We start from the raw sequence: 24,144 nt of genomic DNA, 5'->3' as shown, positions 1-24,144 counted from the left end.
TCCGCGGTTCTGCTCTCGCAGATGGACCGGGCCTCCATGTGACGGCTCACATGAAGCCTGATCATGTCATCATGTCAGCAAACACGGCGCTGCAGGGTTTGTCTTTGTTTGGACTTTTGTCTGAACTGTTTTCCACATTTAATTCCAAATCCAATTAAAGCCCGGTTAGAGTCCAAAAGGAACCGGAGCTGAGTCCACAAACACAATGACCCAGGTTTGTGCTGCTGGAGCTCCCACGCCGTTTGGAGCCTTAATGCAGAGCTAGGCGGGCTGCACGTGATGGACCGGTTCTGGTTCAACTCCCAGATTCAATTCCCAATTCCCAGCCTTTGTGAGCGCAGCTCACCTGGACCCAGTTCTGGTCAGCAGGGATAACTCGCTCTCCCTTCATTCAGAACTGAACATTCTCTGACTTTGGTGGACCTGGACCTGCGTGGACCAAAACCAGGAGCTGCTGGCCGTCATGAAAAGCGGACCTCAAAGTTATGAGAAGGTCCTGGTTCAGTCCGTAAGAGGATTAAGGTGTCAGGAGGGAAATGTTCCTAATCTGTGAAGTTTAGACAAAGCCGTAAGCTCGTCTTCGGTGTAAGTGGTTTATGAGCGTATATAAGGGGGCCGCCGGCTTTTGCTGCGGTTCAGAGCTCAGCTTCACGATGGGAAAATACTTCTACCTGTATGAGAACATCTCCAAAGTGGGCCCCTACGACGGGCCCCAGTACTACCTGGCCCCGACGTGGGCCTTCTACCTGCAGGCGGCCTTCATGGGCTTCGTGTTCTTTGTGGGGACGCCTCTGAACTTTGTCGTTCTTCTGGCGACGGCCAAATACAAGAAGCTTCGAGTCCCGCTCAACTACATTCTTGTCAACATCACCTTTGCTGGTTTCATCTTCGTCACCTTCTCTGTCAGCCAGGTGTTCCTGGCCAGCGTGAGGGGCTACTACTTCTTTGGTCAAACGCTGTGCGCCCTGGAAGCAGCAGTGGGCGCTGTGGCAGGTACAGCTGGCTAACGGGACGTTCCCAGGTGAGCTCTGAGGCGGCAGGTAAACTCCACGGTGCTTTCTCTGCAGGCCTGGTGACGTCCTGGTCTCTGGCCGTCCTCTCCTTTGAGAGATACCTGGTTATCTGTAAACCATTTGGAGCCTTCAAGTTTGGCAGCAACCACGCCCTGGCTGCTGTCATCTTCACCTGGTTCATGGGGGTGGGCTGCGCCTGCCCACCTTTCTTTGGCTGGAGTCGGTAAGTGACACGCCTGAGTGAGGAAACCGTAGAGTGACGTGATGCGAGGGGTCGTCCTTGGTTACAGGTACATCCCTGAAGGTCTGGGCTGCTCCTGTGGACCGGATTGGTACACGAACTGCGAGGAGTTCAGTTGCGCCAGCTATTCCAAGTTCCTCCTGGTGACCTGCTTCATCTGCCCCATCACCATCATCATTTTCTCCTATTCCCAGCTCCTGGGCGCGCTCAGAGCGGTGAGTGATCCCGGAGAAACCTTTGACCCCTGGAGGCTGGCGGGACTTCCCGGTTGGGTTCTGGGTTTTTTGGTTGGGTGAGCGTTTAACCCTCCAGGTCTTACCCACAGGTCGCAGCACAGCAGGCCGAGTCAGCGTCCACGCAGAAGGCTGAGAAGGAAGTGTCCAGGATGATCATCGTCATGGTGGCGTCCTTCGTCACCTGCTACGGTCCGTACGCTCTGACCGCCCAGTACTACGCATACTCCCAGGATGAGAACAAAGACTACCGGCTCGTCACCATCCCAGCTTTCTTCTCCAAGAGCTCCTGCGTGTACAACCCGCTCATCTACGCCTTCATGAACAAACAGGTGAAACGCCGCCCCCCTTCCCTGTCCCTACGACACGCAGAACGTCTAGACATGAACGTGTTCAGAGCTTCAACCGGTCTCTGTCTTTCTGCCTTCAGTTTAACGGCTGCATCATGGAGATGGTTTTCGGAAAGAAGATGGAGGAAGCGTCTGAGGTGTCCTCCAAGACGGAGGTGTCCACGGCCTCTTAAGGTTTGGGACAAAAAGCAACAAACCTCTGATGGACATGTGACTTCCCATAAGAACTCTCAAAGGTCTAAGACCAGAAGATTCGCTGTAAACTCGCAAAAGACGTCCGACCGCCATGTAAATACGGTTTATACCAGACCTGACTGTTCGCTTCTCTGTAGAAGGATTTGTTTAGAGAAAAGGCAGCAAAAAGCAAATAAAAAATGGACTCTTGTTTGTCTCTCGCCCTTTGTTATTGGAGAACCAGTGGATCCTCATCAGAACCTGCCGGGCCTGTGCTGGGTCACGGGGAGGTTTGTCAGAACATTTCAGGTGTGGTGGAGGAAAATGAAACCACCAGAACCATTATGGACCCGTTGATGGTAGAAGAAGCATCAGTGAACCCATGGGGGGGCAGGACCGTGTCTGAGGCCAGCTCCACCTGCTGGTGGAATCAGTTTCATGTCTGTGGTCCAACATCACAACAGGCGTCTCAGCGGGCCTCACTAAACGTCCGGAACACAGAATCAGTTCTGAAATACAACAGCTGATGGCTAGACCAGACCAGACTAGACCACACACACATGTGCACCGTCACTTTCACACGCACGCACGCGGGGACAGAACTTCGGTACCGCCACAGCAGCCAGCGGTCCACCTTAAATCTGGGTTGGTGCGTACCACGTGACCATGTTCCTGGAAAGTTCCTGGAAACGCGCCGCCGTGTTTGTGTTGATCTCGGTTATCAGGCCGCGGTGGCGCGCCGTTCGGTTCTGACACTGTGCTTGGTTCGGACGCGTCGGTGCCACTCGTGCTCGCCGTGACTCAGATCGGTGTTTGCTTGGCTAAGAGCACGGCGCGGACCCACGGCGCGCGCCCCGCCTGTGCCGCTCGGGGAAAGGGGGCTGGAGGGGGGCGCGAGCCTCCGCGCGGGTGTGCATTCGATTCGGCTCGGATGCGGCATGGTTCGGTCCCGTTCAGCATAAAGCTGGGTCGGTCCGTCAGCATGCCGCTCCACGCGCCTCTGGTGAGTCCAGCCTGCAGGTAGCTCAGGGGGTTCTCGCACGCGCGCGGATGCGGACCTGCAGTAAACCCGGACCCGGGAATTCTGCGTCTTCGGGCTGCGCGCGCCCACATCGCGCGCACGCAACAGAGAGCCCGTTTATTTTGCTGACTTTCTCATCAGAACCACTGGCTGTTAGAGCTGACGCGCACGCGCCTCGTGCCGAATGTTCCGTCAGAACCGCAGACGGAACCGTTTCTGCTGGAGTCCGAACTTTTGTTTGTTTCCATGAAAGACAAAGACAGAAAAACGGGATTCCTCCTGAGTTCCGGTCAGATGACAGTAAAAACCAAACAAACGCAAAAGATCAGAAGATTCTCTGCCCTTTTCTTCGTTTCTCTCCGTCATTTTAGTTTCTTATAAATTTTTATTAAACGAAAAAAGTTTAAGAATTAAAAACGAATATTTCTAAAGTATCGAATCGTTACTATGATGAAGATGAGGAGGAGGAGGACAGTGGGAGGCGCGCGCGCCGTCAGCGGCGGGTTACTGAAGTAATGAAGTGGATCTTCTTCAGGTCTGAATCCAGACCGGACCCGGACCCGTCCCATGACCTGCCAGTCCTCCCAGACCATAGAGGGGGGGCCGCAGGAGGCCGACGGCGCCGCGGCGGCGGACACCGACCAGAACCGCATCGCCTCCGCCATGAAGGAGCTGCGGAGCACCGGTGAGGTTCTAGACTCAGCAGAAAACGGTTTCAGTAGAGCAGGAAAAACCTTTGTGACGTGAAAAACAAAAACATGGAGGGAAGGCGGGGTTACAGTCACCTCCACCTGTCTGACCACGCCCCTTTAGTCTGTACACCTCTGAGGTTCACTTGGGAGGAAAGACTGGTTCCAGTAAAACCGCTTTTTAGAGAAACTCCCACCAGTGGACAGTCCGGTCAGCTGTTGTGGAGATCTGATGGAGATCTAGAGGAGATCTGGAGGAGATCTGGAGGCTGCATTGAAGAAAACAAACTGAAGGTTCTGCTTCTTCATTCTGTTCTTGGAAGACGAGCAGGAAGACCTCCAGGTTCTGGTTCTGGGCCTCCATTCTGGACTCGGAGCCAAAAGCTGCGTTTACCGTCTGACGGCGGAGACGGGCCGGAGGTAAAACCGTTTCCGGCTGGTTTTCCTCTCTGTCTTTTTATTTCTTTTTGTTTGATTTGAATATTTTAATCTGAAAATATTTTGTTCAAAAAAGGAAAAATGAAATAATTTAGCTTCAGTCTCCAGACTACAGTCAGAATTGAACAGATCTTTTTTCAATAGAACCACAACATGTTCTGGTATCAGAACCTCAGAACAGTCCATGTTTACAGATGGAAACCAAATACCTGACGCCAACGCGTTAATGGCTTGTTAACGAATGATTAGAAAGAGATTTCTGGGTTGAATCTTTAATCTTTATTTAAAGGAAAGCCTGAACCTGTGTGGACTCTTGACATCTTCATCATCATCACCTATAGAGAAAACTGAAATATAAACAGGAACCAATCTTTCATTCGGCGAAACAGAAATTAAACCGATTAAAGAACCGATGCTCCGGCGTTGACGTTGTTTGAAGAACCGGAACTCTTCAACCGTAAATCCAGCAGATTCTGAAGCAGCTTTTCTTCAGAGTTCTTTCTGAGACCGGGTCCTGATCTGTGAGCGTTTCCTGCCGTGATCTCCAGTCTCCCACTCACCTGCTGCCTGATGACTGGGATCTAGAATATAACATACTTCTTCCTGTGTGTGCTTCTAGTTTGGGTGGTCCTACTCAGAACATTGCAGACTGAGACCTGAAGACAGGAACAAGCCCTGAACACCAGAGCTATAGAGACTCAGATCTACCACACCAGACAAGACCCAAGGTGTAGATCTACCACACCAGACAAGACCCAAGGTGTAGATCTACCACACCAGACAAGACCCAAGGTGTAGATCTACCACACCAGACAAGACCCAAGGTGTAGATCTACCACACCAGACAAGACCCAAGGTGTAGATCTACCACACCAGACAAGACCCAAGGTGTAGATCTACCACACCAGACAAGACCCAAGGTGTAGATCTACCACACCAGACAAGACCCACGATGTAGATCTACCACACCAGACAAGACCCAAGGTGTAGATCTACCACACCAGACAAGACCCAAGGTGTAGATCTACCACACCAGACAAGACCCAAGGTGTAGATCTACCACACCAGACAAGACCCAAGGTGTAGATCTACCACACCAGACAAGACCCAAGGTGTAGATCTACCACACCAGACAAGACCCAAGGTGTAGATCTACCACACCAGACAAGACCCAAGGTGTAGATCTACCACACCAGACAAGACCCACGATGTAGATCTACCACACCAGACAAGACCCAAGGTGTAGATCTACCACACCAGACAAGACCCAAGGTGTAGATCTACCACACCAGACAAGACCCAAGGTGTAGATCTACCACACCAGACAAGACCCAAGGAGTAGATCTACCACACCAGACAAGACCCAAGGTGTAGATCTACCACACCAGACAAGACCCAAGGAGTAGATCTACCACACCAGACAAGACCCAAGGAGTAGATCTACCACACCAGACAAGACCCAAGGTGTAGGCTGAGCAAAGAGGCGCCTGAAACAATCCAGCATAACTGCAGGGTGTAAGATGCTGGCAGGGAAAGCTTACATGGAGCGCCACAATCAAATGGCTGGAATAATATACAGGAACATGTGTGCAGAATATGAACTGGAAACCCCAAGGTCAAAATGGGAAACACCCCTGAAGGTGGTAGAGAATGAGAGGACAAAGATCCTGTGGGACTTCCAGATCCAGACTGATAGGATGGTAATGGAGAACCAACCAGACATTGTAGTGGTGGATAAAGAACAGAGGAAAGCCGTTGTGGTGGATGCGGCAGTGCCAAGCGATGGGAACATCAGGAAGAAGGAACATGAGAAACTGGAGAAATACCAGGGACTCAGAGAAAAACTGGAGAAAGCCTGGAAAGTGAAGGTGACAGTGGTGCCTGTGGTAATTGGAGCACTCGGGGCAGTAACCCCCAAGCTGGAGGAGTGGCTACAACAGATACCTGGAAAGACCTCAGACCTCTCAGTCCAGAAAAGAACAGGAACAGCTAAGATACTGCAGGACCCTCAAGCTCCCAGGCCTCTGGTAGAGGACCCCAGCTTGGAGGAGAAACCACCCACGGAGGGTGAGAAGAGAATCACATGAATACAGTCATCCCCAAGCTTTTCCAGACCACAGACTAGTTTAATGTCAGACGATATTTTCAGATCAGTTGGAGCAGCAGAAGTTTGTAAACGTTCTTTAGACAACTTGACGTACGTCAATAGAGTCAGAGACGAATTTACCTGCTAGAATTACAAAATAAAACATCATCAGTAACACAGAACAATGTCAGTTATGTTTTTTTTCTTTGTGGTTCGGTACCAAGTGAAACCCAGATTGCTACCAATCTGCATGTATGCCCTATATACAAAGTCCCACAGGTGGATTCTCTATCTGAGGTTTCTGCACCAAAGAAAACATCGCCTTCTGAGACGTAAAGCTCTATTTTCTCACAAAGCAGTCCAACTTAGTCACACAAGAATTCCTTTACAATTCCAGAGTTCATCCACAACCTTTTCCAGCACAGAACTACAGGATTTGAACAGGAAAGAACTGAGACTTTAAGACAAGAGAGACAAGAGGGCAAAAAGGCTGAAAGCCAGATGATGCAGATGCTGCAGACACCAGATGCTGCAGACGATGCAGATGCTGCAGACGATGCAGATGCTGCAGACACCAGATGCTGCAGACGATGCAGATGCTGCAGACACTAGAGATAGTAATAGACACTCAAAGTTCTTCCAATGTGTCCATCATTCATTCATTCTTGGTGATGGTAACTACTGATGTACCACAGCTGCCCTGGGGCAGACGGACAGAGGCGTGGCTGCTGGTACGGCCCCTATGACCATCAGTCAGTCCGTATCTCGGTTGACCGTGATCCAACCACTTCTTTCTACTTAGACTGCATCATTATCAATATTCACCAGTTCACACATCAAGCTAAAGACGATAACTTTTATGAAAGACATCCCAATCCCAAACCACCCCGAATGCTAACTGCTAGCGTAGAATTAGCTTCATCTATTGCGTAAGCATTACTTGTGTTGAACTCTTTAACACCTGAGCCGTCGCCAGTGACGTCAAAATAACACACACTCGGTTACGCAATCATTCCAGCTGATTGTGTTGCAGAGAAAAGCAGCCAAAAGAATGCCAACACTCGAGCTAAAGGGTTCATTGTTCACCCTCAATATAGCATTAGCTGCTACTTTAGCATTGGCTGTTGTTTTTGTATTAGCATTAGCCCCTGCTAAGCCCCTCATTTTAGCATGTTGCTCATGTCCTGCACCGTTCCTGTCCCTTTAGGTTGGTACTGGGGCAACTTGACTGCCAACGAGGCCAAAGCCATCCTGCAGGACTCCCCAGAGGGCACTTTTCTGCTGCGGGACAGCTCCCAGAGGGACTACCTCTTTACCATTTCTGCCATGACGTCAGCAGGTCCCACCAACTTACGGATCGAGTACAAACACGGAAAGTTCAAGCTGGACTCGGTGGTCCTGGTCAAGCCAAAGCTGCGGCAGTTTGACAGCGTGGTCCACCTGGTGGACTACTACGTTCAGCTGTCGAGGAGCACCGACAAGGCGGCATCAAACCCTCAGGCTGTGGCCACGGGGCCCAACGGCACGGTGCAGCTGCTGCTCACCAAACCCATGTACACCGCCATGCCATCGCTGCAGCATTTGTGCCGCATCGCAATCAACAGAAGGACGCAGCAGACGCACCACCTGCCCATTCCCAACAGGTTGAAGGACTTCCTGACCAACTACACCTACAACGTGTAGGAGACCATCCGCCGTGGCTCTGAACCGCCTTCGCCTCACCGCAGCTATGGCTTCATCCAAGTGTGGAAAGGCCTTCAGTTAAATGGGTTCTGTAGAATCAGAACCAGGTTTATGTGCTGCTGAACTGCAAAACAGAAGAAACAGACATGATTCTGTGTAAAACAAAGGTTTTTACTTCCAAATGACCCGCTCCTCCAGCAGCAGAACCATGGGAGGAGCCTATGACTGTCAGTCAGAACCCTGTGATGATACACAGCTTAGATTAAAAAGCTTTTATTTTACCAACAAAATGTTGTGGAAGGAGAAGTCCTGCTGTCCCTGAAGGCAGCACGTGAGGGGGGAGCCCTTTTATTTATCCTCCAGGCTCACCGCTAGGACTTTGGAGTTCTTGCTGTCTCTGTGAATTTGTGGAACGCAGGTTTCTCCCAGATCTAAGCTGTGATAATGAGAGGGGAGGTCTCATCCTCCGCCCTCAGGTGGATCCCAAACCCAGGTTCACGGTCGGTTCCGCCTTCACCACCACAGGTTTGACACGGCAAATCCACAGGTCATGCGTCTGCGTTCCTTCTGTCACTCATTCATCCTCAGTCTGAGCTGTGTCCCTCATGCTAATCGCTAGTCCATGCTAACTGCTAATGCTAACACTTCATCATCTGCTGGAACTGCACAGCAGAAGCTATTTAAGCTACAGCGGGGCCAAGCTTCCGAACCTGCAGGACGCCTGTGACCTTTAACCTTTCGCCCTTTTTGTACTGCTCATCTTGAGTCGGGTGGGGGGGGGTGCTCACTCCTTCATAAACCAAAGTCACTGTTTTCTAGATGATGGATGTTGTGGGACATTTGTGTTTTTGTGGTTTCATCAGAGATCCCAAACGTTCAGACCGTTTCATCCACGATTAAAAGGTTGGATTCCGTTGATGGTTGAGTTTCTTCAGCTTCAGACCTTCAGCGGGAGCAAAGAGGAGTCCTCTAGTTCGGAGGAACACTGCAGCAGCTCCATCGTCCTCCTGGAGGCACCCGCGCCTCCTGGACTTTGGAGGAGGTGCTGGGGCTGGCCTGCAGAGGTCCGCCTCTGGGTTTTGCTGAGGGAACAGTTGTAGAATCGCTCAGACCGCCGACAGCTCCCGTCTGAACCTCCGGGTGGACTGAACTTCATGACTCCACTGAAAGACCCTGCACCCCCCCCCCCCCCCCCCCCAACACTGGAGTGGAGCCTTCTGATTGGTCCACAGCTGACCATGACCACGTGTGTTTGTGGCTCATCGATGTCTAAAACAAACAGACGTACTCCAGGTTGTTGACAGGCATCAGAACAGGGGAAGGGGTTTGACCCTTCTGGGCTTCTGTACATGTTGTTCCTGCAGGATTTCGTTTTGAGGCTCAAAGCCAATCAGGAGGTGGCGCACATCAAACACACAGCGGCTGTTGTTGTTCTGTGTTTATGTCATGTTTTCTTCTTTTGCTGTTGTTTACATGTTGCTGCTGTGACATCACAGATGTCCGATTGGCTCTTCGTCAGCTGGTCCAGATGAAGGCCGCCTCAGTTCCGTCTGGAGCATCGAGGTGACCTCAGACAGGTGGGAGGACGACTGATGGATTTGCTGCTGTAGCCTCAGTGAGTCACCTGAGGATCAATAATATTGATGAATGACAAAGCCATGGTTGTGCTGTTCATTCATTTCCTCTGGCATCTGTCTGAAGAGCTGCTCCGACTCGCCTTCCTGTGTCTCCGTGGTCACTTCCTGTTTGATCAGAAACACTTCCAGCTGCTCCAAAGCTCAGCGGGTCTCTGTGGTCGTCCTGGATTCACTTCTGATTCGAAGGACGCAAAAGTCCTTCAAACGCAGATCTGTCAGTCAAAACAGGAAACATTTGCCAGAAGAAACTCAAGACTCCGCCCACATTGCTAAGTGCTAATTGTAAATTAGGTTAACGTGTACAGTCTCACCATGAAACTATTCCAGCTTTGAGGACCCTGCAAGTAAAGATCTGTCAGCTGGGATTTCTGAACTGTGCTTCGGTAAAGACAGTAAAAACAACCCCCCCCCCCCCAGAAAGTACTCAGCACAAAAACTAGCATTTCTTTTAGTTCCACATCCTGATGAATCCAGGAAGTCCTGGTTTTCTTTTTCTAGGCAGCACAGCAGACACACTTAGGAGTTTCCCCGACTTAGTGCTAAAACAACCTGCTGCTTGGACTACCACAGTCCTCTGGAAAGAAAAGCGTCTTCCTTCCGCCGTGACAGACGGTCGCTGTACGACCTAATAATGAGCTTCAACATTTACAGAGGACGCAAACGGAGAGCTTTATGTCTTCAGCTGCCATGAGGAGAAAATGTCACACTGATGTTCAGCAGATGTTTCCCACCAGAGCAGTGAGTGAAGCTACAGGACTCTGTCACAATAGAACGCAGAACTGCATGATGGGAAAGCGGTCTGCTGGTTCCAATAATTGCTTTTATTAAAATAACTAACTCTGCAGTTGAACAAGGATGGATCCTGAATCCATTAGAAAAATTGATTCATTAAATAAACCCATTGATCCTATAAAAGAACTGGACTGAGTGACTCCTCCCCCCTGGCGTTCCAAACAGGAAGTGGCTCCAAGAAGCCAAAATCCCACATCTACAGAGAAATAAACAGCTGTTCCTCAGTCGTTCTATTGGTCAGGAGAACCGTTCTGGATCTGATACCTTTAACATCTTGACAATCCTCCATTTTTTCAGGATATTTTGTCTTTAGTTCAAGTTCTAAACTGACCAATCAGATGTCTCAAAGTGGGTGGAGCCTGCTGACCCCAACCTTCCAAACGTTTGACAGAATCTCCAGGGGCCTGTTTCAGAAAGGAGGTTTAGTGTAAACTCTGAGTATGTTAACCCTGAAATCAGGGAAACCCTGGGTTTTCCATTTCAGAATGGGAGGTTTGTTAAACCAGAGAAAGCAGAGTAAGTCAAACCCGTTTCTGAAAGAGAGGTAACTTATACTCGGAGTCAGTGTCCATGGTTACTTATGCTGTGAACCTAACCTGGTCGGGAGCAGGTTTTATTCTCTAAACTCAAGGTTTCTGCCGGTCCCCTCCCCTTTTTAAAGACGAAGCGGTATTTTTCACTTTAACCTTCATTGCCCACATTTCCGTCACACAGAGACGGTCTAAGTGACAAGAATGGCTTGTCCTTTTCTGGAGGACCCAATAGACGAGGAGGCTGCATTAATTCCTAGAGAATTACATTAACGTCGTGCGAGGATTTTGAGAAGACTCGATGTTTTGTCATTTCCCCAGACGTTTTTGTTTGAGCGTTACCGTTTTTCGTTGCAGTCAATCACATATATACAATGAAAACAACATTAGATATGTATTGCTATGTAGATGTTTCATATGTCAAATATTGTCAACATGCCTACATCCATGACATGCTCACATTTGACCTGATTGAATTATGTTTTTATACTTCATTTTTAGCTGCTGCCATGTTCTTTTAATTCCTGCAGGATTGAATCTACATGAAAATGAAATCAGGGACATTGAATTACATTAATGTACCAATTACTTTATGGAAACACAATTTGCTAGCACTGCTTACTTTCTTAATCCCATATAAACCACTTGATCAATACAAGGGTAGACAAAAGGTCACTTTTAAAAACACAATTGCATGTATTAATATTAAACTGACCAACGTTTGCAAGAGGGGAAGGTTAACAAAAAAGTCCTCTAAACATTACCGACGTCAAATGCATTTTCCCCCAGATTGGTTCTGTACACTATGCAGCATTTCATGCAATTACACCAGGAATAACACTTCAAAAGTAAACCTAAATATCACCATTTTTTATTTCACACCTTACGCTATTTAAAAAGTTATTACAGCCAATATTTTATAACAATGATTTAAATGCAAACTTAGGCATAAACTTGAGCAGCTATGTTTTGTAACTGGGGTGTAACTGTCTCTGTTTTGCAGATGCAGCGGTGTTGCTTTTCTTCTGGAATATGTGCTCATATTCACTGTAACTCTGCAGCAGCACGTCAAGTTCAGCTGGAGAAAAATATGCAGACCTCTTTTTTTCACGGTTGCCATGGTGACTCGTAATATCTGCGCTCCATTGATAATGGCTTCTTATAGTCGCGGTGCGCACGCCTAACTCTGAATCAGTCCACTCAGAGTTGATTGATCTAACTCCGATCAGCTGCTCTGAAACAGAAAACTCAGAGTTGTTAATCTCTCGATTGACCAACTCAGAGTTCAGGTTTAACCTCAGAGTTGGTTGAACCTCCTTTCTGAAACAGGCCCCTGAGCCCACTTTCAGTGTGGACTTTAAACATGCTCAATTCTGATTGGAGAAAGTGGTTGCCATGGAAACGTGTTCTCAAACTGACTCAGACCAATCACTGCTTATTGAAGTCGTCTGGCTCCAAATGGCGGCGTCCGCATTCCAAAAAAATGGCGACTCCATCTCCTTCCTTTGGCCGGAGCCAAACATCAAAGTTTGGCCACAGTTTTCTGTGGGTGATGTCACTCCGTCCAGTTCTGTCATTCAGTCGCTGTATGAAGATATTTTAGACTTCTGGAAAGTTCTGGTCTCCAGTTTCTTTCCTGGAGCAGGTCGGCTGGTAAACATTTGTTGTCTTGTTCTTCGTTTTTTTATTTTCAAGCTTTGTGCTCGGTAAACAACGGCTGATTGGATGTTGAACTCTTTGAAAAAAGGAAAGGTTTGGGGACTCACAACAGGGGATCCGGTCCTTTCCTCACAGGGGATCCGGTCCTCTCCTCACAGGGGATCCGGTCCTTTCCTCACAGGGGATCCGGTCCTCTCCTCACAGGGGATCCGGTCCTCTCCTCACAGGGGATCCGGTTCTCTCCTCTTCGTTCTGCAGGGTTCATCCTGGAACCAAGATGGATCATATTGGATGTAAAGCAGGATCATCTGTTATTAGTTGTTATTTTTGTGGTCAATGTGAAAACAAGCAAAGTAATATTAACAGATTATTGTTACGACCCTGCTGGTGCTGTCTGTGCCCCATCCACCCACGCCCCGGACAGTCTCAGGGGGGAAGAGTTAGGCAGAGAATCAAAGTCTCCTTTTCAGCATCAACGTCCATCTATTCGAACACACACAAACAGCATGGAAGGGGCTTGTGTTCCCAGCATTCTCACTCATGGTTTTCACAACAAGATTCCCCACTTCCTATGAGTCTTGGGGGCAGAAGGCGGGGCTTTCCCTCAGGTCGCTACATTATATTCACAGATTATATTTACAGCACTACGCAGGTTTTTATCCAAAAACATAAAGATTTATATCTGATCAAGGAGGAAAACTCGACTTATCTCCAAATGATCGTTTGGGTAGATTTGAATAAAGAGCTCAACTTTTCCTTTTTGACGTCACTATGACGTCATTTTAATCAAATGACCGTTTTGCAATTGTTCAATAAAAAATAAATATATAAAAATAAATAAATAAATCTAAATTGGAATTGTTGAATGCGGACATTTCTGTTCTACAACTTCAGTTCCGGTGTAGGTACCGGATGTTCTCGGGTTGCCGGATGTTCTCGGGGTCCTTCAGGGTCCTTCCAATGAGTTATATCACTAGAGGAGACATCACGTGGTTCCTCATGGGAGGAGAGCACCGCCATCTTGGTGAGGTCAAGTTTTGAAGCCCAAACCACTTTTATAACATTTAATAAAGAGCTCTGTTTTTGCTTTCAATCACTTCATTATATGAAAAAGAAGAATGGCTTGAAATTGCTTAGTTTTGTTCAGAAATACAAACTTCACGAGTACCCCTAACTTAACTAGTATTAGACTACTTAGATTTTTTCTATGTTCCTTTATTTTATTTTACTTATGTTTTTATTTATTTGTGTGTTATGTTCATTGTTTCTTTTTTCCCCTCTATTCTTTATTTTCTATGTTAATATGTTATGTTTGGCAATGGTGACTGATCTTCGAGGCAATATTGATTACATCGTTATTGTTCGTTGTTAACGTTAATGTCATTGTTAATGTATGATACCGCAATTGTCAATAAAGTTTTTAAAAAACTTAGCGACGTTAACTCATTGGTCGTGGCAACTTACAGCCAATCAAATAGTGTGACGTCATCATTGGTCGAAGGACCCCGAAGGACCCCGAGAACATCCGGCAACCCGAGAACATCCGGTACCCACACCGGTTTTGTTGTTTCCAGTCGGGCACAATAACATGGACGGACAATGACTAACTGGACCGGTTAGTTGGAGCTGGCCGCAGCGACGGACCCAGCACGGGTGTGGTTCGGGTTCGGATGGATCCCGCGCACAAAGCTGTGCTCCGGAAGCTCCGCGCGGAACTCTGCAGCCAGTTGATGGTCAGCGAATCCATAGTTCCGGTTCTGTTTCAGGAGGGCGTGCTGACCCATGCGCACGTAGAGGACATCGAATCGGAACCGACCGACACGAGAAAGAGCCAGAAGCTGCTGGACATCCTCCCGAACCGCGGGCCGCGAGCTTTCCCCGCCTTCATGCAGTCTTTGGCGGACTTCAGCTGGATCCGGGACCGGCTGGTGCACGAGCTGAGGACCGAACCGGAACCAAGAGCCGCAGGTGCGAGTGGAGTACACTTGGGAGCGGTGTGGTACCATAACCAGGGAGGAAGAGGAGGATGAGTTTAGAGCACCACTACTGTTCAGTGGTGTGATGATGACGTCAGAGAAATGGTGACAGTCAGCAGGTTTCATGATGCAAATCTGTTCGGTTTCAATCATTTCATGTCATAAAAATGAGAATCTCTGCGGCTCAAACTTAGACATATGAAAGTCCAATAAATGAAGATGGAAAAACATTTAATTGAATTGGAGTAAAATGACATTCAGTTAGATAAATATGGAAATTTGAGTTGTAAAAAAATATTGAGTTGTTACCAATTGAAATAATTAATTTAAGTTGGATAATTTTATAATTTATATACATATATATATATATATATATATATATATATATATATATATATATATATATATGTATATATATATATATATATATATATATATATGTATATATATATATATGTATTTATGCGTCAAAAGGAAAATGGAAATGAGATCAGAAACTCGTGCGTTTACTTTGTCTGTTCTACTCCAAGCAGAAACTCTTTCTTTGCTGATGATGCAGCCGTGTTACTTTTTTGATGGTCGTATAATCTTCATACGCCGTCATTTAAATCTCCGACTCCGTCTCACTGAAGTATAGCGCTCTCTTTGGTTCTCCACGCGTTTCCATGGTGACTCCAGAAATATGTGATCTATTGAAAATGTCTTCATGTACCTGGGGCCTGTTTCAGAAAGGAGGTTCAACCAACTCTGAGGTTAAACCTGAACTCTGAGTTGGTCAATCGAGAGATTAACAACTCTGAGTTTTCTGTTTCAGAGAAGCTGATCGGAGTTAGATCAATCAATTCTGAGTGGACTAATTCAGAGTTAAGCGTGCGCACCGCGACTATAAGAAGCCATTATCAATGGAGCGCAGATATTACGAGTCACCATGGCAACCGTGAAAAAAAGAGGTCTGCGTATTTTTCTCCAGCTGAACTTGACGTGCTGCTGCAGAGTTACAGTGAATATGAGCACATGTTCCAGAAGAAAAGCAACACCGCTGCATCTGCAAAACAGAGACAGTTAGCGTGGAAAACATAGCTGCTCAAGTTTATGCCTAAGTTTGCATTTAAATCATTGTTATAAAATATTGGCTGTAATAACTTTTTAAATAGCGTAAGGTGTGAAATAAAAAATGGTGATATTTAGGTTTACTTTTGAAGTGTTATTCCTGGTGTAATTGCATGAAATGCTGCATAGTGTACAGAACCAATCTGGGGGAAAAATGCATTTAACGTCAGTAATGTTTAGAGGACTTTTTTGTTAACCTTCCCCTCTTGCAAACGTTGGTCAGTTTAATATTAATACATGCAATTGTGTTTTTAAAAGTGACCTTTTGTCTACCCTTGTATTGATCAAGTGGTTTATATGGGATTAAGAAAGTAAGCAGTGCTAGCAAATTGTGTTTCCATAAAGTAATTGGTACATTAATGTAATTCAATGTCCCTGATTTCATTTTCATGTAGATTCAATCCTGCAGGAATTAAAAGAACATGGCAGCAGTTAAAAATGAAGTATAAAAACATAATTCAATCAGGTCAAAGTTGAGCATGTCATGGATGTAGGCATGTTGACAATATTTGACATATGAAACATCTACATAGCAATATCTAATGTTGTTTTCATTGTATATATGTAATTGACTGCAACGAAAAACGGTAACGCTCAAACAAAAACGTCTGGGGAAATGACAAAACATCGAGTCTTCTCAAAATCCTCGCACGACGTTAATGTAATTCTCTAGGAATTAATGCAGCCTCCTCGTCTATTGGGTCCTCCAGAAAAGGACAAGCCATTCTTGTCACTTAGACCGTCTCTGTGTGACGGAAATGTGGGCAATGAAGGTTAAAGTGAAAAATACCGCTTCGTCTTTAAAAAGGGGAGGGGACCGGCAGAAACCTTGAGTTTAGAGAATAAAACCTGCTCCCGACCAGGTTAGGTTCACAGCATAAGTAACCATGGACACTGACTCCGAGTATAAGTTACCTCTCTTTCAGAAACGGGTTTGACTTACTCTGATTACTCTGGTTTAACAAACCTCCCATTCTGAAACGGAAAACCCAGGGTTTCCCTGATTTCAGGGTTAACATACTCAGAGTTTACACTAAACCTCCTTTCTGAAACAGGCCCCTGCTGTGCACGTGCGTTAACCCAGGGTTACCAAGTGGAGCGTGATTACGCCAACTCATATCCGGTCTTTTGTAACCGACATACCCAGAGTAAGCAAGTTCAGGCGGATTTCAGCCAGAGTTCAGGCTTAAAGTCAGGCTAGTTTAAACATGCTTCCTGGAATACCCCCCCGTTCGGGGTCATGGGACTAGTGCTGACGTCACATGACGTGTCAGACAGTGATTGGTCTGTAAATGACCATACTACCAAATGTGACGGTGTGGCAGCGTCAGCTGGCGGTGCTTTCCACCCTGTTATTTATTTTATGTTTTAATGTCTAAGACTGACTCCTGCTATGTTACCTGGGAGGTAATGAAGGGCAACGCCCAATAGGAGGGGCTTATCATTCAAAAGGGAGCATCACAGGAAGTGAAAAGGGAGAGTTGGAGGGTGTCATGTGCTGATGTGGCCCCGCGTGGAGCGGTTTAGTGATGGCTTCTTGTAATAAAGAACACATAAAATAACTAACAGGGTGGAAAGCACCGCCAGCTGACGCTGCCACACCGTCACACCATAGAAGAAGAAATCCAGCGGTCCGTTGTAAACAAGCGGAGCGCCGACACAGAGCGAGATTATCTTCTAAACTTTTATTATTGTTAGGATTGTTATTAAGTGCATTTGCAGATGAACAGACTGCAGTCAGAACCCTCTGGACCGCACACTGTACCAAAGCACCGTCCCCGCCTGCAAACACGAAGCTACGAGACTCCAGCTGGGTCACATGATCCGAGCCCGGGAACCTCCTGAGGCGGGCTGAGACGTGGTTCTTCATCAGAGAACGGACTGGACTTTGAATCAGTCCTGAATCGGGTCAGGACAGTCACTTCACCATGAGCCCACAGGCTGCTGATTGTAGTGGGCGGAGCCTACACAACTCTCACTTTGACCCGCCCAATCAGCGTGTTTGGAACATTAGGTGGGCGGGGTTAATTCCCATCAGTGTCAGAACCAACCTGGTTTTAGACACATCTGTGTAGAGGAAATGTAAAGCATTGAGCAAATGTTCTGCTGAGTTCTGACTGGAAGGTTCTGTTTGCAGACGCCTGTGGCCTCTCGGACTCGGTTCTGGAGAGGGTTCTGTCGGATCAGGAGCTGTGCCGGCTGTCATTCCGCCTCGGAGCCGAGTGGGAGGCGATGCTGATGGATCTGGGTCTGCCAGCAGAGGCCGTGTTCCGGTGCCGCTCCGATCACAGTCTGAGCACCCAGGCGGCGGCGCTGTCCGGACTGGTTCTGTGGAGACGGTCCGGAGGGAGGAGCGCCACGGCGAGGAGGCTGCTGCAGAGCCTGCAGGCCGCCGGCGTGCACGAGTCGGTGCTGGGGGAGGTTCTGACGCCACCCAGCAGCTGACCTCGGAAACTGCTCCAGAACCGGCCAAAGCCCAAAGAACCTCACCGGGAAGCGGGCCAGGTCACATGACCAAACGGATCGGGATCAGCCCAAGTTCTGACTCTCTAGAGAACCGACTAAAGGTCCAGATCCGGGTTCTGATTCTGGTCCTGACCCACTATGGTGTGAGGAGGAACCAAAGCTCTGCTTTGAATAAAACTTTATTAGTTTGACTTCAGCTGACACCCCCCCCCCCCCACCGCGGATGGTTTGATCATCAGCTGAAACTGAAGGGTTCGTTAGACTGCGATGCCCCGCCCACTAGCCCAGGTTGCGTTTTTAAGGTGGACTGAAGCGATCCTCCGCAGGGAGGGGGTCTGGTTCTTAGGTTTAAATTCAGGAAAACATCCGGATCCTTTGGGAGATTCTAAATGTATGACTGTCAGCAAAACGACTGAAATCTGAGCTGAACTTTGGTTTCTAGTGAAACATTTTTGGTTTCATATTCCTAAAAGAGTCAGCAGATCGACGTCAGAACCGGGTCTGAAGCTCTCTGCTGCCCCCTACCGGGCATCTGTAATCCCGGTTCTAAACGAAACCGGGACTTTGACTCAGAAGGAGACCGAAAAGATCTGATGGAAGAATTCTAATGAGAAACGGACCAAGAAAAAATAAATATTCATTCAAAAGTGAAGGAATAAAAGTTTAAAAACGGAAATCTCTTCATTTACTAAACATCTGAGCTTTCTACTGCCTTAAAGCCCCCTGCCTGGGGGCAGCACGGCTCCGGCGTGTTCTGCAGCACCGGAACCGGTGAAAACAACAAATAGAACAAACATGTATGACAGGAACAACAGTCATAACGAGAACCTCGGGGAGGGTTCATGTTTTACAAAAGAAAGATTACAGAAACAGATTACTATGCATTGAAAATATTCAAAGACAGTTTTCATAAATATGTTTGGCCTTTTTGTTAAAGCTACTGGAAATAGTATGTAAATAAGATCCTAATTCTTTAATTATTACAGGGAAAAACCTCCGTGACGTCATGCGCGTCGCCATAACGCTCTGGGCTTCGGTCCGGACTTTGACAGACCTGCGCGCATCCGACGGGTCAACCTTGTGGCGCTTTGCGCGCGCAGGTGTCGTCCGGGTATTTTAATTCAGGGGGCGGAGTTTTCCTGACGTGGAAACATCCGGATTCCTCGAAGTTGTGCGCGCGCACTGAGTTGTGTTGGAGCTCGTTCGGGTCGGCGCGCTTCGTGGTACACCGCGAGTGATCGACCGCTCCTCCCCCCTGTCCGGAAGTGTGACGCTGCTCCGGTATTCACCTGTAAGTCGGGTAATGACGTCATAAACCAGGAAAGAGTGTCCGTCCGCGAGCTGTTGGTAGCGTCGCGAGCCGGTGGTGGGCATGGCCGCGTGCGCGGAGCAGCTGGCAGACATAGGTGAGTTTACCTGGGGGTCACGTGACGCGCTCTCCGCAGGACTTCTGGATTGTGTCGGTGGGGGGAGGGGTTCTAGTCTGACAGTTGGACCTACAGGTCTACGGTTCCGGTTCTGTCCTGGAGGTCCGGCTCCCAGAGGAGCAGGAAATGCCAGCGAGCAGAGGCGGAACGGCCCTGATAGTGTCTCCATCCGGACCGGGCCGGGCTCCTTCCTGTGGCGGCCCCCCTGATCCTCAGAAACATGACGTCACTCCTCATCTCCACAGAACTTCAGAGGGAGGAGGAGGAGCAGAGGAAGGTTCCCATCACTGCGGATGACCCGTCCAACCCGTTCTACGATGTGGCTCGGCACGGCATCATCCAGGTGTCAGGTCAGGACGGGTCAGAACCCTCCCAGCTGCTGGGCTTTTATTGTTCTGGTCGGGTACAGGAGGGAGCGTGGTCCTCACGGCTTCATCAGAACATCCTGACCTTTGACCTGCTGTCAACCCTCTGAGTGTTGTATCATAAGTTCCTAAAAAACCTGGTTGATGTTTGACGCCCATCGCCGTGGTAACAACAGGAAGCTGGAAGCTCCTCCCCCAACCCTTTTGTGCAGCTTCAGAGGAGCACCTCCTTCAGCTGAAGCAGTCTGACCTCCTCTGCTCCTCCTCCTCCTCAGGAGACGACCTTTTCGGCAGGAAACAGATCGTCTTCAGCAGCTGCCGACTCCCTCCGTCCCACCAGCTGGACCACCGCCGCCTGCTCCAGTACGCCTCCTCCTGTCTGTGGCTCCACCTCCTTCTCCTGCAGCTGGCTTCTACGCTGTTCTCCTGCTGTCTGTTGCTCCTCGTCCTCCTCCTCCTTTCTGAAGCTCCTCCTCCTCATCGTTTCCATGCTGTTCTACTCCTTCAGGTTCCTGAAGTTCACGTTGGACCAGTACGTGGAGATGGACTACATCCTGGTCTACTTCCACTGCGGCCTGAGGAGCAGCAACAAGCCGTCAGTCAAATGGCTGAGGGAGGCGTACGGCGAGTTTGACAGGAAGTACGTTGGACTGACCTTCATTGCTTCTCGTCTTCGCCGCGCTGCCACCTGAAAACTGGGAGGAGGTTCCACTTCCCCCAAAACCCTGCAGGTTCTTCGCTAACCTTCTTTTCCTGACGGGGCTGCTTCAGAACCAGAACATTCTGTTTCTCAAGGTCTGAGCTTTTACTAACATGATCCTCACATGTTCCTTACGTGTTCCATGTTCTACATGTGTTCTCTGCATGCTATGGATTTTCCTCACGTGTTCCCCACAGTTTCTTCACATGTTCTTCACATGTTCTCTACACAGTCCAGCAGCTGTGGTGTTCTTGCATTTTCAGGTACAAGAAGAACCTGAAGGCTTTGTACGTGGTCCATCCCACCAACTTTATCCGGATTGTGTGGAATATCTTCAAACCTCTGATCAGGTACAGCCTCACCTGAAGCTGAAGCTGAAGCGGACTGCACCTGTTCTCACCTGTTCTCACCTGTTCTCACCTGTTCTCTCTGCTTTATGATTCAGCCGCAAGTTTGGGAAGAAGCTAAAGTACGTGAATTACCTGGACGAGCTGCGAGAACACCTGAACTACGAGCAGCTCTTCATTCCCGCAGACGTTCTCAGGTGGCTCCTGCAGTTCTTCCTCCTCTGGTTCCTCCTCTGGTTCCTCCACCCGGTTCCTCCTCCCGGTTTCTCCTCCCGGTTCCTCCTCCCGCTTCCTCCTCCCGGTTTCTCCTCCCGGTTCCTCCTCCGGTTCCTCCTCCGGTTCCTCCCCCCCGGATCCTCCTCTCGGTTCCTCCTCTGGTTCCTCCACCCGGTTCCTCCTCCCGGTTCCTCCCCCGGTTCCTCCCCCGCTTCCTCCTCCCGGTTCCTCCACCCGGTTCCTCGTCTGGTTCCTCCCCCGGTTCCTCCTCCCGGTTCCTCCTCTGGTTCCTCCTCCCGGTTCCTCCCCCCGGTTCCTCCCCCCGGTTCCTCCACCCGGTTCCTCCTCTGGTTCCTCCCCCGGTTCCTCCTCCCGGTTCCTCCTCCCGGTTCCTCCTCCCGGTTTCTCCTCCCGGTTCCTCCTCCCGGTTCCTCCCCCGGTTCCTCCTCCCGGTTCCTCCACCCGGTTCCTCGTCTGGTTCCTCCCCCGGTTCCTCCTCCCGGTTCCTCCTCCCGGTTCCTCCTCCCGGTTCCTCCCCCCGGTTCCTCCCCCCGGTTCCTCCTCCCGGTTCCTCCCCCCGGTTCCTCCCCCCGGTTCCTCCACCCGGTTCCTCCCCCCGGTTCCTCCACCCGGTTCCTCCTCTGGTTCCTCCCCCGGTTCCTCCTCCGGTTCCTCCTCCCGGTTCCTCCACCCGGTTCCTCCCCCGGTTCCTCCTCCCGGTTCCTCCTCCCGGTTCCTCCTCCCGGTTCCTCCTCCCGGTTCCTCCTCCGGTTCCTCCTCCCGGTTCCTCCACCCGGTTCCTCCCCCGGTTCCTCCTCCCGGTTCCTCCTCCCGGTTCCTCCTCTGGTTCCTCCCCCGGTTCCTCCTCCTGGTTCTTCCCCCGGTTCCTCCTCCTGGTTCCTCCTCCCGGTTCCTCCTCCGGATCCTCCCCCCGGTTCCTCCACCCGGTTCCTCCTCTGGTTCCTCCTCTGGTTCCTCCTCTGGTTCCTCCTCCCGGTTCCTCCTCCCGGTTCCTCCTCCGGTTCCTCCTCCCGGATCCTCCGCCCGGATCCTCCGCCCGGATCCTCCCCCCGGTTCCTCCTCTGGTTCCTCCCCCGGTTCCTCCTCCCGGTTCCTCCTCTGGTTCCTCCTCTGGTTCCTCCCCCGGTTCCTCCTTTGGTTCCTCCTCTGGCTCCTCCCCCGGTTGTTCCTCCAGGTTCCTCCCCTGAAGCCGCCGCTCCTCTTCCTGACCTGTTTTCTGCTTTCAGACACGATGAGAAGCTGCGAGCGGCTCAGAGCGACGCCCCGCCCCCTGCAGCACGGACGCCCCCGCCTCGCCCCCCCCTGCCCACGCAGCAGTTTGGAGTCACCCTGCATTAGTGAGTGCCCCCCTCTCCCTCCCCCCTGTGGTTTCTCCCTGTCAGCTGACCAGACGTTTCTCGTCAGCATCAGGGAGCGGAGCGGCGGCGCCCTCATCCCCCCGGTCATGGCGCAGACCATCGACTACCTGAAGCTGAAAGGTGAGTCAGCATTGCTCTTGGAGAAGCTCCGCCCCCTGTGCTTGGGAGACGCTGGTCCGTCTGCAGCGTCTTCTGCTTGCAGGTCTGAGGACTGAAGGCATCTTCAGACGTTCGGTTCAGGTCCAGATCATCAAGGACGTCCAAAAACTCTACAACCAGGGTGAGTGGCGCTGCAAGGGGCGGGACATCTTCAGGTGAAGAGGTGGTTGTAGTCATGGTTCCTCTTGTCAGGGAAACCTGTGGACTTTGACGTCTACCAGAACGTCCACGTTCCCGCCGTCATCCTCAAGTCCTTCCTCAGAGAGCTGCCAGAACCGCTGCTGACCTTCAGAGTCTACAATCAGGTCCAGGAGATCCTGGGTGAGTCCTGCCGCCGCTTTGGGCCGCGCCGCCCCAGGAGGTCCAGGTCCTGACTCTGAATGCCTCCTCAGGTGTGGAAAGCAGCCTCAGAGTGTCCCGGTGCAAACAGGTGGTGGAGGGTCTGCCTGAGCACAACTTCACCGTTCTGAAGTTCCTGCTGGGTTTCCTGCACACGGTAGGTCCCGGTCCGGTTCTCGGTCGTGACGACATCAGCTTGAGCCCATGAAAATATTGAGGAAGAACTCTCCAGAAAAGTCCTTCTAGGTCGGATAGTGAAGCATTTTGAAAGTCTATCAGACCCTCAAAGACGCTTTTGCTGGTCACATGACTGTCTCCCAGGAAACGCAGAGACCACGCCCATCATCAGCTGCTCTGATTGGCCGTCATCCCCACAGGGTTTGGGTTTTGGTTCCAGAGCAGGACCTCTTTAACCGGTTCAGCCACGTCCACATCCTTCCGACCACAAACCTCTTCAACCGTTGACGTGGAGAAAACGTAATCGACTCGAGTCTGATGATTCTGTCGCCGACCGCCTCCTTCCTCCCCCTTAGAATCAGCTGACGGTCAGGGCGTTGTCTGGCTGTCGCCAGCGGCGTGTCGGGCGTTAAAGGGTTAACCACGATAAGGTTCCGGTCGACTATTCCACAGCCAGAAATGGTTCAGAGGGCGGGGCTTGTGCAGGGACTGGATGAAACAGTGGGTGGGGGTCATAGAGGAGGGAGTGTGGTGAGGGCTGTGGTGGAGTGTCTGCTCATTCTCCTGATGTCTGATCTCAGGTGACCCAGGAGATTATCTTCAACAAGATGAGCGCCTCCAACCTGGCGTGCGTGTTCGGCGTGAACCTGGTGTGGCCGCGGCACGGCTCCATCTCTCTGAGCGCGCTCACACCCATCAACATCTTTACGGAGATCCTGATCGAGCACTTCCCGGCCGTGTTCGGGTCCGAAGACGGCCGGGAAGTGCTCCGAACACGGCCCGGATGAAACCAGGAGGTCCCACCCCCAAAGAAACGTCTCCTGTGCAGAAGCAGCTTTCAGTTTGCATGAAATGTTTTGGTAATAAAGTTTGAAAAGCTATGAATCTGGCTGTTCTGGTTTCCATGGAGACGAAATGACATCAAACACGTGGTCAC

The 24,144-nt window shown here is 49.9% G+C and overlaps 4 protein-coding genes and 1 long non-coding RNA gene across 7 annotated transcripts; 4 read left to right on the top strand and 1 right to left on the bottom strand.

The window, feature by feature from the left end:
- The first annotated feature begins 641 nt into the window (after positions 1 to 641).
- On the top strand, positions 642 to 2,221 carry opn1sw (opsin 1, short wave sensitive). Its single transcript, NM_001104656.1, is given in 5 exon segments — positions 642 to 993; positions 1,068 to 1,236; positions 1,304 to 1,469; positions 1,580 to 1,819; positions 1,918 to 2,221. Coding segments are annotated over 5 exon segments (1,008 nt in total). The 5' UTR covers positions 642 to 653; the 3' UTR covers positions 2,011 to 2,221.
- A 458-nt stretch (positions 2,222 to 2,679) lies between these two features.
- LOC101164124 (suppressor of cytokine signaling 2) lies at positions 2,680 to 9,978 on the top strand. Of its 3 annotated transcripts, none has more exons than XM_023952356.1 (5): positions 2,680 to 3,014; positions 3,568 to 3,717; positions 7,453 to 9,325; positions 9,425 to 9,505; positions 9,630 to 9,978. In XM_023952356.1, exons 2-3 carry the CDS (start codon positions 3,600 to 3,602, stop codon positions 7,926 to 7,928), a joined length of 594 nt encoding a protein of 197 aa, XP_023808124.1. In that variant the 5' UTR covers positions 2,680 to 3,014; positions 3,568 to 3,599; the 3' UTR covers positions 7,929 to 9,325; positions 9,425 to 9,505; positions 9,630 to 9,978. The 3 variants fall into 3 exon arrangements, 2 of the variants coding, with proteins under 2 accessions (XP_023808124.1, XP_004084835.1); XM_004084787.4 differs by having other exon boundaries at positions 9,425 to 9,543; XR_911608.3 differs by lacking the exons at positions 7,453 to 9,325; positions 9,425 to 9,505; positions 9,630 to 9,978 and adding an exon at positions 4,779 to 5,065 and having other exon boundaries at positions 2,689 to 3,014.
- Positions 9,667 to 13,136, bottom strand: LOC110013716. The gene is made up of 3 exons (XR_002288862.1): positions 12,927 to 13,136; positions 12,654 to 12,812; positions 9,667 to 9,777 (listed from the first exon to the last, which is right to left on the bottom strand). It is a non-coding gene; the product is annotated as an uncharacterized LOC110013716 (long non-coding RNA).
- Positions 13,137 to 14,040: 904 nt separating this feature from the next.
- Positions 14,041 to 19,061, top strand: LOC101164618 (death domain-containing protein CRADD-like). The gene is made up of 2 exons (XM_004084789.4): positions 14,041 to 14,514; positions 17,770 to 19,061. Exons 1-2 carry the CDS (start codon positions 14,217 to 14,219, stop codon positions 18,075 to 18,077), a joined length of 606 nt encoding a protein of 201 aa, XP_004084837.1. The 5' UTR covers positions 14,041 to 14,216; the 3' UTR covers positions 18,078 to 19,061.
- Positions 19,062 to 19,128: 67 nt separating this feature from the next.
- arhgap8 (Rho GTPase activating protein 8) lies at positions 19,129 to 24,092 on the top strand. The gene is made up of 12 exons (XM_004084786.3): positions 19,129 to 19,504; positions 19,771 to 19,875; positions 20,166 to 20,253; positions 20,399 to 20,530; positions 20,854 to 20,940; positions 21,036 to 21,134; positions 22,401 to 22,511; positions 22,579 to 22,652; positions 22,735 to 22,812; positions 22,884 to 23,012; positions 23,084 to 23,187; positions 23,789 to 24,092. Exons 1-12 carry the CDS (start codon positions 19,471 to 19,473, stop codon positions 23,993 to 23,995), a joined length of 1,248 nt encoding a protein of 415 aa, XP_004084834.1. The 5' UTR covers positions 19,129 to 19,470; the 3' UTR covers positions 23,996 to 24,092.
- Positions 24,093 to 24,144: the final 52 nt, after the last annotated feature.

Source organism: Oryzias latipes, chromosome 23 (assembly GCF_002234675.1).
Source record: "Oryzias latipes chromosome 23, ASM223467v1".
In the NCBI taxonomy this organism is placed as follows: domain Eukaryota; kingdom Metazoa; phylum Chordata; class Actinopteri; order Beloniformes; family Adrianichthyidae; genus Oryzias; species Oryzias latipes.
The sequence above is the reverse complement of the archived record's forward strand: the minus strand, read 5'-3'. Positions and strand labels throughout refer to the sequence as shown.